Source organism: Vulpes vulpes, chromosome 10 (genome assembly GCF_048418805.1).
Source record: "Vulpes vulpes isolate BD-2025 chromosome 10, VulVul3, whole genome shotgun sequence".
NCBI lineage: Eukaryota > Metazoa > Chordata > Mammalia > Carnivora > Canidae > Vulpes > Vulpes vulpes.
Genome location: NC_132789.1, coordinates 98,807,480 through 98,821,122, shown reverse-complemented (window position 1 = coordinate 98,821,122; position 13,643 = coordinate 98,807,480). Strand labels below are relative to the sequence as shown.

General features: G+C 39.2%; 1 protein-coding gene across 1 annotated transcript in view; it reads right to left on the bottom strand.

Moving 5' to 3' along the window:
• Positions 1–13,643, bottom strand: part of KLHL2 (kelch like family member 2) — a 99,063-nt gene that overhangs the window by 17,300 nt on the left and 68,120 nt on the right. The window contains exons 6-8 of the mRNA XM_072724990.1: positions 6,435–6,544; positions 2,037–2,153; positions 451–600 (exon numbers count right to left, since the gene is read on the bottom strand). Of these exons, the coding sequence (XP_072581091.1) occupies positions 451–600; positions 2,037–2,153; positions 6,435–6,544 (377 nt within the window). The remainder of the gene's footprint in view (positions 1–450; positions 601–2,036; positions 2,154–6,434; positions 6,545–13,643) is intronic.

The window sequence follows — 13,643 nt, the reverse complement described above, 5'->3', positions numbered from 1 at the left end:
TGTGCGTCAACTGTCTCGCAGTATACAACAGGGGACAGGGCGGAAGTGAGCCAAATGAGCTGTTCGCCAACCTTAACCCAACAGGTAATTCTGTGAAAACACTCGGTTTTCAATTATTGTCTAAACACACAGCTTACAGAGAAATCTTTCTCTGTAACGTACTCAGATTTTCCTTTCTACTAGAACTAAAGCTAATAGGACCCAGAAAGGACAAAAATCAGTTGCTTTCTGTTCCAGAACAGTGACAACATGCAGTTTATAAAGGTTAAATGAACCGAGCAACCCCCCCCCCCCCCCGCCCTTGCCACACACAGGCCCAATAGAGAAGTTGAATTATATACACTACAATGAATTCTCAGGCACATGGAAATTCAGATGAGTAAAAATATCAACAGCCTCTCTATGGGCCTTTCAGATGAAGTAATAACAAGTGTGAACAATAGATCCTACTTTGGGAAGGTTCATGGGTGTCCTCAGTCGGGTCCGGACACTCTTCATTAATATACGCTGCTCCGTTGGCAGCAAATGATACTTCATAGCTTCAATGAGGTAATCTTTGCAAGCGCTGCTATTCTTGACCAATGCTTCCTCTTCAACCCTCTGCAGGGAGAAATAAGACATACCCCATGACAGGGACAACTATTTCATGATAAAACTGGCAAAGAAACAGAAGTAAAGAAGAGGGAAAAACAAAACAAAAATCATCCGGTCTGGCTCAGTTGTTTTCCTTACAAAGGAAAGCTTATAAATATCACTAAAAGAAAAATAAATGAAGCCAAAAAAAAAAAAAAACATGCTCAAATATCTGGTCTGCAGAGAAAAATATATGTAAGTAATCAAGAGAAGAGCTGCAATCAAAATTAAATACCTTAACATCAGCTATAGAATAATCTTTAGATAATACACATATTCACCTATTTTTCTCTCTCTCTCTCTCTGTCTCTCTCTCTCTCTCTTTCTGGTATATTCACCTATTTCTTGTCTTAAAATATCAAGCCAAAGAGTAAGAAAAAAAATTTAGATAATGAGTCCTTCAGGTGGAGTAGGCAATACTAATAAATTAAAGTCACTTTTCAAACGCAAAAAGGCAAATAAAATATCCAGGAGAGGGATTCAAAGTGCTTTATAACATGCCTACACCACAAATAAATCTTGTCCCTGCTATTCCCGACCTCAAATGCAGGACAGGTTTTTTTGTTCATTTTCTTAACAGCGGAGTGCCAATGATTATGCAGATCACAACAAATAATGAGGCTTCAAGAAATCCTAAAATGCTCAGATTGAATCTCTTAATAAAGAATGTTTCCTTGGGATTCCTGGGTGGCTCAGTGGTTGAGCATCTGCCTTCGGCTTGGGTCATGGTGCTGGGGTCCCGGGATCGAGTCCTGCATTGAGCTCCCCGCAGGGAACCTACTTCTCCCTCTGCCTGTGTCTCTGCCTCTCTCAATAGATAAAATCTTTAAAAATAAAATGTCTCCTTAAATAGTTTCAATTATAAGAATGTTGAAATGTTCCTGGCAGGATGCTAATAAAAAAAATAAATTCAAAATTGTTCACAGACTGCTAAAATCCATTTATTTCTACTTACTTCAAATAACCTGGTTTCCCTCAGATTAGAAATAAAGACAGAAACCAAATGCATGTAACAGTAAAACTATGAAGTACAATTAAATAGTATTTGCGTCAAATGTCAAAATTCCATTTCTGCAGGGCAATCAGAAGACGCTATCAACAGGAAAGCAAAGACGATGCAGAGCAGGGACACAGAGTCACAGGTGCATTTATTTATGTGTAAGTGACCATAAGTCCTGCCTACAGAAGCTCTAGAATTTGCTTGCCCACATCAAACATAGGGGGAAGCAAATTTCTAAGAAAGAGGAGTGGCCAAAGAAGGAGCAGCTGCCAAGGGCCACAGGCGCCTCTAAGGTCCTCCGTCCCGTGCCCTGGGCATCTCATTCCGTAGGTCTCACCACTGTCATGCTGTCAGCCCAGTGACAAAGTGCTACGGGATTCACAGGTTTTGCATATGCTTTTACCTGAACTAAATATTCCCGAGGAAGCAAAGGTAACCGCACGTGTTCCATCAGCCGAGCCATAAATTCTTGCCTTACATCCTTGTCATGGTTTACCCAAGCTATTACTGCTTCAAATACCTTGCAGAAAATATGGGGAAAAGAAAAATAAGTAATGAGTTATGTACCAAGGCATCTGAATGAAGGATGATGAGATTACATTTTCTACACAATTCTTGCTAAGACATCCAAGTTTAATACACGGCTCAAATTTTCCAAAATCCTGACCCGTGCTGTACTTAAAAAGCTATTCAGTCCATTTCTTTCTTTTAATTCGGTATTTAGTAAAGTATTTTTTTTTCCCAGCTTGGCTGAAATATAATTGACTGATAACACTGTGTAAGTTTAAGGTGCTCATTTGATATATTTATATATTGCAAAATGATGACCATCCTAGCTTTAGCTAATACCGTCGTCACGTCACATAATTACCGCTTCTTTCCCGTGGTGAGAACATTTAAGATCTACTCTCTTAGCCACTTTCACGTATATAATACAGTTTTGTTAAATATAATCACTGTACTGTACATTCCCCAGAACTTACTCTTTAGAAGTCTGCAGCCTTTCACCAACATCTCCCCTCTTCTTCCATCCTGAACCCCATGTAACCACCACTGTACTCTGTTTCTAGGAGTTCGGTTTAGATTCCACATATAAGTGACCTCATACAGCACTGGTCTTTCCCGGACTTACTTCACTTAGCATAATGCCTTCAAGGCACACCTATGATGTCACAAATGGCAGTTATTTTTCTCTTTTTTCATGGTTGAATAATATTCCTGTGTGTGTATGTGTATGTATGTGTGTGTGTATCATATTTTTGTTATCCATTCATCCACTGATGGACACTAGGTTGTTTCTAAATCGTGTATATTCACAATAGCCACGATTTAGAAATCTTGATTTAGAAATCAAAGATTTAGAAATCTTTGAATTGGTTTATTGTGAATGCTGCATTGGTTAATGCACATGGGAGCGCAGACGTCTCTTGAAGAATATATCCAGAAGTGGAACTGCTGGATCATATGGTAGTTCTATTTTTAATTTAGCAAGTACCTTCAGCACTTTTATGTATTAAGTGTTCTTCATTTGGTATTTTACTAAGCATTTCACCAAATATATTATCTAATCTCCTTGAATTTAAGTGGTAGCTGTGATAATCTGACAATACATGATCTAATTCACTGTTGATAACCTTCCTAAGATGGTTCTGCTTACCAAGATTTAAGTCTCAAGTCTCTTTGGAATAAAGGGCCCAAAATAATAAAGCAAAGTGATACTGTTGAATGAATATCACATACCCTCATAAACAACTATTTTGGGCTTTTTCTTTAGGTTTAAAAAGAAATGTCAGCCATACACTTCTAAATTAAGTGTCTGCAGAAAAAATTAATTAATTAATTAATTGTCTGCAGAATAGATGAACTCTCTTTTCTCACAATGAAATATATTAAAATATACTATTTTTGAATAGTAGATTAAAAACAAAATAATAAGGGCATTACAACTTAACAACATACACCTATGAAAACGTTAATGAGCTAATATGAAGACAGTACGTGACTATATAATTTCCTTCCTGACTGATGAATACATAATCCAATAATTTTTAAAGGCTTGTAGAAAGTGCCTGATAATAGGTAGTTGGATTATTAGGAACAAAAAAATATTTCTGTTGATGCCGGGATAGAGCATGAAAGTAAAAAAATAATCTACATTATAATTAACATGCCTCTTTAATTCATTCAGTCAGCAAGTATCTACAAAGTACCTGTATGTGTTGGGTGCTAGAAATAGAAAGGATCCTGTCAATTCTGTCTACTATTTCTCAGCTCTACTCTCTCTTCTCCACCTGTCTCCACCATCCTAGGTCAGGCCCTACTGCTCACTGGTATGACCTCAACATCCTCCTCTATCTGACCCTTGCCCCACTTTGGGTTCAATCAGCACACTACCACCGTGACGGCTGGTCTCCAAAATGGTCCCTTAATAAACCACATCTCTGAGTATCCACACCTTATGCAGTGAACCCGCCACAGGGACTCTAAGTTGGCCCTGTGTCACAAAAAAAAAAAAAAAAATGCAGCAGAAGCAGTGCTGCGTGACTTCCGAAGCTGGGTTGATAAGAAGCCTTTCAGTTTTCAGTCGGGTCTCTTACAATGCTCATCTGGGGGAAGAGGGATGTCACGCAAGAAGTCTGATTACTTGAGATCACCATGTTATGAGGAGCCCAAACTAGCCCCAAAGAGGGAGGGCAGGGAAGGGGAGAGGGTTAGAGGACAGAAGTGGAAAGAGATACCAACCAATCTGCAGCCCAGGAGCTGGACAAGTGAATGAAGGGAGCCAATGTGGATTTTCTGGACCCACAAGATACCATGTGCAGACCGACTGAAGTTCCAGTATGGCTAATCTGGACATTCAAGGCAACCCAGCTGAAGCCCAGATGCTACAGAGCAGAGATAAGCTGTCCCAATGTGCTGGTCTCTCTAGACCAGTTGGTCTCTCTAGACGCTGCTGGTCTTTCTGGACATTCAAGCCAAGCCAGCTGAAGCCCAGACACTACAGAGCAGAGACAGGCTGTCCCAACGTGCCCTGAGTGAATTCTGCCCACGGAATGGTGAGTATAATAAAGTGGCTAATGTTTTGTGTCACTATATACACTTTGGGGTGGCTTGTTGGGCAGCAGTAGGAAATCCGGACAGCTTTTATGCCATTTCTATTATGTGGGTATTACCACAGCATTCTCCTACCACTTAAAACCCTTTAAAGGCTCTTCTTCATCACGAGGATGAAGTCAAGGTTCTCTAAGACAGCTGAGAAGACATTTTACGCCATCTTCCCATCTATCTCCTACCGCTCTGTCAAACATATATATTCTAGACTCTAAACATATTGAACCAACTTAATGCAATTATTCTTTCACACCCTTTTTACATTCACATACTCTACCCCTACCTGGCATGCCCTTCCCACGCCCACTCATCCTGACTTCCCCGGCAAACTCATATACTTTTTTAGAACTTGAGCCAGGCTAACAGCATCCCCAACCCAGGAATGATGAAATGTTCCTACGATACCCTCTGCAGCATTCCGTTAATCATTTATTCATCCCAATGGTTGTCCCTTCAACCTATGGCGTAAAGATTTCTATTTTGTTAACATTTCCGTAGCTGTGACTCTGTGACAGCGTCTGGTCCACATTAGGGACTCAATACGTGTCTGTTAAATATGAATAGCAAAGCAATGTCTTCCCCCTCTCTATATTTCTCAAGCACTAGATGACACATCTAACAACCACTCTTCACATCTTTTTTTTTTTCACATGGTAAATATAATAGTAAATGTGTCTTTTTATGCCCAGGCAGGATGGATAACTTTGAGGAATAAAGCTATAGGTCATACAACCTTAAACGCAAAGCACACAAAGAAAAAAAACAGTTTCACTTTCTCCAAACTCAGTGTGTTCACAAGCTTGTGTGCCCCAATTCCTGAATATAACACCCACCCAAAGAATAAAAGTCACTAACAGAAGATTCTTTCTCCACCAATATGAAAGGTACAGGTGGGGTGTCTGAGTGGCCCAGTCGGTTAAGCAGCCAAGTCCTCATTCTGGCTCAGGTCGCGATCGTGGTGTCCTGGGACGGAGGCCCCGCTCGCATCGGGCTCCCTGCTCAGTGGGGAGTCTGCTTCCCCCTCTTCCTCTGCCCCTCCCCTACTGCTGTACACTCTCTCAAATAAATAAAATCTTAAAAAAAAAAAAGAAAAAGGAATGCTCAGTCTAGAACAAGCTATTACTTTGTTATCCCCGATAATTTCTTCCCACTCACATAATGGTGAAACTACTCTGGTTTGAGAAATATGGCATTTAGGTCGTAATTTTTAGAGGCATCTAACTGTGGGAAGAAACCCAGCACCCAAAAGGACTTGGCTCAGTTTAAGGTGTGCTGGTTCTTGGTGTATCTAGCAATTCAGGGCATTTCCTGTGGCCTGAAGAAACTAATCTGCACAATCAACAAGTCAACTAGTTGAGTCTGTAATAACTTCCAGATCAAAGATCACTGGCTGTTGCTACACACAGAGGGTCACAAAGTTACAAAACAAAGTGAAATAAAGAAAGGAAAAGTAGGGACGCCTGGGTGGCTCAGTGGGTTGAGCCTCTCTACCTTCGGTTCAGGGTGTGATCTCAGGGTCCTGGGATCGAGTTCTGCATCGGGCTCCCCACAGGGAGCCTGCTTCTCCCTCTGCCTGTGTCTCTGCCTCTCTGTGTGTGTCTCTTGTGAATAAAATAAATAAAATCTTAAAAAAAAAAAAAAAAAGGAAAAGTACTCCATCACTATATACCAGAAAGAAAAATGTACTTACCTTCTCCTCCGAGGAAATGGTAAGTTTGTCACTTGAGATTAAGCTGCACACTTGTTCGATGCCGAGATTGAGAAATTCCTCACTAAGTACAACATCTGCAAAATGCTGCTCTGTTGGGAGGTTAAAAATAAAATCCATTAACACCGACATTGTGTTATCCAGCTTCAAACTGCTTCAAAAGGAGGAGGTTTTTCTTAATCTAACCTAAGACTGAGGAAAAACAACTGTATTTCCTCCAGGCAAGAACCAACAAAACCCAAACCAGCTCCTCAGGGGAAGTGGTCTCTACTTCAATAAGAAAGTAGAGGGGATCCCTGGGTGGCGCAGCGGTTTGGCGCCTGCCTTTGGCCCAGGGCGCGATCCTGGAGACCCGGGATCGAATCCCACTCGGGCTCCCGGTGCATGGAGCCTGCTTCTCCCTCTGCCTGTGTCTCTGCCCCTCTCTCTCTCTCTCTCTCTCTCTCTGTGACTATCATAAATAAATAAATAAATAAATAAATAAATAAATAAATAAATAAATAAATAAGAAAGTAGAGGCACAGGTAGGAGAGCGGGGTATCCGACAGCTGCCCCGCCTCTGTATTACACGGTGGGGCTCCTGAGTTAACATTGTATTCCTTATATGGTAATAAGATTTTCAGTATTGAAATACGTAAAACCTATTGATGACATAAATCAAGTACATGGTGTTATGGAATCACACCCCTGAACGTAAAACACTTCTAAACCTAATGGAATAAGGAGGGAAACCTGCTTTATTTGAAAACTAAACAAAGAAATGTTAAATGCTGCTCAGTCTGAACATATGACCATTATTTTAAAAAAACAAAGTTGATTTATAATATAGATAGCCCTCAATTCTCTGGCAGTTTACCCGGGGACCAAATCATACCATTTTACACCCTCAACTCCTTTCCAGAAACTGGTAAAACCAGTAATTCTTAAAATACTACAGAAAGCCTTTTTTTTGATCTCACACATATACCCACAACTCCAAACGGGGGTTGGGAGGGGAACTATTCAAATAATCAATGACTTCACAACTTTAAAAATGAATCATTTACAAAGTAACCTTTCCTGCAAATCCAGCTGCCACTTATAAAGTGTGAGTTCACAGGGAAATGTGTTCAGGCTTCGGAGTCAGACGCACAGAGTCCAATCCCAGCTCCTGTAAAACCTTGGGCAAATTATGTCATTTGTCTGAGCTTTGGTTTCCTCATCTATAAAACGGGAATAATAACACCTTACCTAATAAGACCACTGTGAGGATTAAAAAACTACAAGTCTATAAAGCACCTAGAACTGTGCATGGTAGAGAGTAAGGACTCAATAATCTAGCTCTTCCTGTACAGTTATCCCTAAGTCCTAAAGCAAAAATTTGCCGGGAAACCTAGATATTTTCTAGGTCTTCCCAATTAACCATATTCTAACAGTCATCTATTAAAAGACGAGGTAAAGACTCACTTCAAATGTGTTTCAAGGTACCATAGAAAGGATCAGCTCAAGAAAAAAAAAAAAAGAAAGAAAGAAAGGATCAGCTGGCTTCCCCTGGAGAAACACTGCAAAATCTGCATTTACATAAATCCCCTAAGGATTCACTTTAACAAAAGGTTCATCACAAAATGGCTTTAAAAGTGATAAGCAGCCCTAGGATCATGATAAAGTGATGTGGACTTACAAAAATCCAACTGACACAATTTTTGTCTGTTGGAAATGTTTTTTCCTATTATTTTTTTACGGAGGGGTAGCTGGCCTGTTCATGTCCGTCTCCTCTAGCGTATGACCGTGGCTCAGCAAGCGTGCACGGTCCGCAGGACACACCAAGGTACGAGCAGTTACCATCTGCCGGACGTCCCACCCTGTCACTGGCTCCGCTCCTTACCTGTACTTCTCATCCGTGCGGCTGATTTATTTCACAGCGACAAGTCTGTTCCTCTTAATCCTCTTCACCTATCTCACCCCCCCACCACCACCACCACCAGTTTGTTCTCCGTATTAAGAGACGGCTTCCAGCTGAGTGTGTGTGTGTGTGTGTGTGTGTGTGTGTGTGTGTGTGTGTTTGTGTTACAGGTTCCGTATATAAGCGAAATCCTGTGGTATTTGTCTTCCCTGAGAAAGGCCCAAACGTGTCGCTGCGGACGGCAGGACTGCCTGCCTTTCCGTGGCTGACACTGCCGCATCCACACACCACGGCTCCTCACCGAGTCACCTGTTGATGGGTACTTGGGCCGCCTCTGCATCTTGACTACTGTAAACAACGTACGATAAACACAGGGTGCATGTGTCTTTCCGAATTACTAGTTTTGGTCTCTTTTAGAATCCCCGCAGTGGAATTAATGGATTATATACTATTTCTATCTTTACCTTTTTTTTTTTTTTTTAAGATTTCATTTATTCATGAGAGACACAGAGAGAGGCAGACACAGGCAGAGGGAGAGCAGGCTCCATGCAGGGAGCCCGATGCGGGACTCGATCCCGGGTCTCCAGGATCACGCCCTGAGCCACCCAGGGATCGCCCTATCTTTAACTTTTTGAGAACCCTCCCCAGTGTTTTCTATAGTGTCTGCACCACCTTACACACCCACCAAGAGTGCACCCAAGATCCCTTTCCTCCCTGTCCTTGCTAACACTTGTCCTTTATTTCTTGTCTTTTTGATACTAGCCATTGTGACTGGTGTGAGATGATACCTCATTATGGCTTTGACTTCCCTGATGATTAGTGACGTTGAGCATCTTTTCATGTACCTGTGGCTGCCCGGGGCCCCTATACCGTCTTTGGAAAAAATGCCTAATCAGGCCCTTTGTCCATTTTTTAATCAAATTGTTTTTTTGGTGTTGAGCTGTAGGAGTTCTTTTTATATTTTGGATGTTAATCCCTTATAGGATACATTATGCGTCAGTATCTTCTCCCATTTAGTACATTGTCTTTTCATTTTTTGTTTTAGGGCTTCTCTCATGGTTTAAAAGTTTTTATAGTTTGATGTAGTTCCAGTTGTTCACTTTTGCTTTTGTTGCCCCTTGCCCAAGGAGACATATCCAGAAAAATGCTGTGAAAGCTGTTGTCGAAGAAAATATTGGTTATGTTTTCTTTTAGGAGTTTAATGGTTTCAGGCCTTACATTTAGGTCTTTAATCCATTTTGAGTTTACTTTTGTGCATGTATAATGAAATGGTCCAGTTTCAGTCTTTTGCATGTACTGTCCAGTTTCCCAGCATCATTTATCGAAGGAACTATCTCTTCCCCATGTATATTCTCACCTCCTTTGTGAGTTTAACCGACCATACCATTCATGGGCTCTCAACTCTGTTCAGTGGTCCATGTGTCAATTTTTATCCCAGTTCCACCCTCTTTTTATTATTATACTTCTGTAATACAGTTTGAAATCAGAAAGTGTAATGCCTTCATTTTTGTTCTCTTAGGATCGCTTTGCCTCTTTGCGGTCTTTCATGATTCCATAAAATTTTTATTTTTTTTTTCTATTTGTTGAACAAAATACCACTGAGATTTTGATAGACATTACACAGAGTCTATAGATGGCTTTGAGCAGCATGGACAGTTTAACAATAGTGATTCTTCTGATTCATGAGCACAGGATATGGTTTATTTGTATCTTTTTCAATTTCTTTCATCTAAGTCTTGTAGTTTTCAGTGTCTAGATTGTTTGCCTCCTTGGTTCAGATTATTCCTTAAGTACGTTATTATTTTTGATGCTATTATAAATGGGATTGTTTTGTTTTTCAGATATTTCATTGTTAGTGTGTAGAACTCAAGTTTGCATGTTAATTTCACATCCTAGAACTTTACTGAATTTGCTGATTAGTTCTACTAGGTTTTTTTTTTTATGGGATCTTAGGATTTTCCATATATTTGAAATCATATCATCTGCAAAGACAATTTTACTTCTTCCTTTCTGATTGAATGCCTTTTACTTCTTTCTCTTGCCTGACTGCTCAGCCAGGACTTCCAGGACTATGTTGAATGGGAGGGGTGAGAGTGGGCATCCTTGTCTTGTTCCTGAACTTAAAACTTTTCAGCTTTTCACAGCTGAGTATGAAGTCAACTATGGGTTTGTCATAGATGACCTTTACTAAACTAAGGTTTAATATATTAATGTATGTTTCTTCCATACCTGATTTGTTGAGAGTTTCTTGTGGAAGGATGCTGTATTTTGCCAAATGCTTTTTCAGCATCTGAGATGATCACACAGTATTTATCTTTCATTGTATTTATGTGTTGTACCACATTTACTGATTCACAGATGTTGAACTATCCTTGAATCCTCTGGATAAATCCCACTTGATCATGGTGTAGGATTCTTCTATGTGCTGCTGAACCCAGTTCGCTAATATTTGGATACGAATTCTTGCATCCATATTCATCAGCAATACTGGACTGTAATCTTCTTTTCTTATAATGTCCTTATCTGGCTTTGGTATCAGTTTTAACTCTGGCCTCACGAAATAAGTTTGGGAGTATTCTTTCCTTTTCTATGTTTTGGAAGAGTGGGAGGATTAGTGTTAATTCTTTAAATGTTTGATAGAATTCATCAGTGAAGCCTCTTGTCCTGGATATTTCTTTTGGGAACCTTTTGGATTACTAATTCAATCTCCTCACTTGCTATTGTTCCGTTCAGATTTTCTGTTACTGCATGATTCAGTGTTGGCAGGCTGCATCTTTCTAGAAATTTATCCATTTCTTCTGGTTATATTAACATATAAGTGCACTTACAAGAGACTACTCTTATGATCTTTATATTTCTGTGGTATAAACTGTAATGTCTCATTTTTCATTTCTGATTTTATTTACTTGAGTCTCCAGTTTTTAATCTAGCTAAAGGTTTCTCAATTTTACCTTTGCAAAAACAACAACAAACAAAAACAAAAAAAAACTCCAAAAAACAAGCTCTTAATTTTACTGACCTTTTCTATTGTCTTTCTGGTCTCTATTTCACTTATTGCTATTCTGACCTTTGTCATTCCCTTCCTTCTGCTAACACTGGGTTTAGTTTGTTCTTTCTCTAGTGCCTTGAGGTGTAAAATTAGGTTGCTTATTTTGGATCTTTTTTCTTAACAGGCCTTTATCACTGTAAACTTTCCTCTTAGAATTGCCTTTGCATCATCCCATAGATTTTGGTGTGGTATATTTCTCTTCAAGATATTTATTTCCCTTTTGATTTCTTCTTTGACCCACTGGCAGTTCAGAAGTGTATTGTTTAATTTCCTCACACTTGTGAATTTTTTAGTTTCTCCTGTTACTGATTTCTAGCTTCATACCACTGTGCTCAGAAAAGATACCCAAAATGAAGACTTCTTTTGTGATTTATGATCTATCCTGGAGAGCATTCTGTGTGTGCTTGTGGAGAATATGTATTCTGCTCTTGTTGGATGGAATGCTCTATATCAGGTCTATCTGGTCTAAAGTATGGTTCAAGTCCAATGTTTCCTCGTTGATATTCTGTCTAAATGATCTATCCATTGTTGAAAGTGGATACTGAAGTCTCCCACTATTAAATAATTAAATTAAATAACTGTTGTCTAATTCTCTTTCAATGTCTGTTAGTATTTCTTAATATTTTCAGATGCTCCAATGTTGGGTAATATGTATTTATAATTGTTACATCTTCTTGATGAATTGAACCTTTCATCATTATGTAATAATGAATTTTTTATCATTATGTAATAACATTCTCTGTCTCTACTTCTCATTTTTGGCTCAACATCGTTTGTATGCTATCAATATAGCTATACTTGCTCTCTTCTGGTTTCTACTTGCATGGAATATCTTTTTCCGTCCCTTCACTCTGAGTCCTTAAAGCTAAAGTGAATCTCTGGTAGGCACCATATAGTTTGGTCGTTTTTTTTTAATCCAGCCAGCCACATATGCCTTTTGACTAGAGAATTCAATTCATTTACATTTAGAGTCACTATTGGTAAAACCTTACTAATTCCATGTATTAATTGTTTTCTGGCTGTTTTGCATGTCCTTTGTTCCTTTCTCCCTCTCTTGCTTCTTTCTTTGTGAATTGGTAACTTCCATAGTTGTAGGCTTTATTCTCTTCTCTTTACCTTTTCTAATACTGTAGGTTTTTGTTTTGTGGTTACCATGAGACTCACATAAAATGTCTCATAGATATAACAGTCTATTTTACATTGATAAGTATTAAAGTTTAATCTCATACAAAAACTCTACCTTCTACTCCAACAGTTTATGGTTTTGAGGTCATAATTCGCCTTTTTATCATCTTTGAGTCTCCAAAAGCCTCTCTTTTTATATTGTGTATTCACTAACAAATTATTGTAGCTATGGTTATTTTTACTATTGTCCTTTAATCTTATGCAAGCGTTAACACAACACCATATTACAGCATGAGTATTCTATGTATGTATGTACATATGTAAATATGTATGTATTTATTTATTAACTCAGAAAGAGTGTGCAAGAGTATGCATTTGAGTAGGGGGTAGAAGGAGAGGGAAGGGGTGAGGAGGAAGCAAACTCCCTACTGAGTGTGGAGCCCAATGCAGGGCTTGATCTCATGACCCTGAGATCATGACCTGAGCCCAAACCAAGAGTCAGATGCTTAACCAAACGAGCCACTCAGGTGCCTCTAGGGTATTCTTAATATGACTATATACTTGTCTTTACCAATGTGTTGAATATTTTCATATGAAAACTATATTTCATTACTAATAATTAGCATCATTTCATTTCAGCCAGAAGAACTCCTCTTAGCATTTCTAAGGCAGGTCTAGTGATGATGAATTCCCTTAGCTTTTTTTGTCTGAGAAAGTATCTCTCCTTTATTTCTGAAGGACAGCTTTGTTAAATTAAGTATTCTTGGTTGGCGGGTCTCTCGCTCTCTCTCCTTCTCTCTCTCTCGGCACCTTGAAACCCACGAGATATCTCTTAGCCTGTAAGATTTCTGCTGAGAAATCCCCTGGATAGTCTTATGGGAGCTCCCTTCTAAGTTACAAGCTTTTCTCCCCTCTCTTGTTGCTTCTAAGATTATCTCTTTGTCTTGAATTTTTTACTGTTTTATTATAATGTGTCTTAGAGAAAATTTCTTTTAAGTTGATTTTGTTTAGTGGCCTATACAAGCTTCATGAACGTAGATATCCAAATCTTCACCCAGATTGGGTAGTTCTCAGCTCTTATCTTTTTAAATAAGCTTTCTGTCCCCTTCTTCCTTTCTTCTTCTAGAACTCCAGT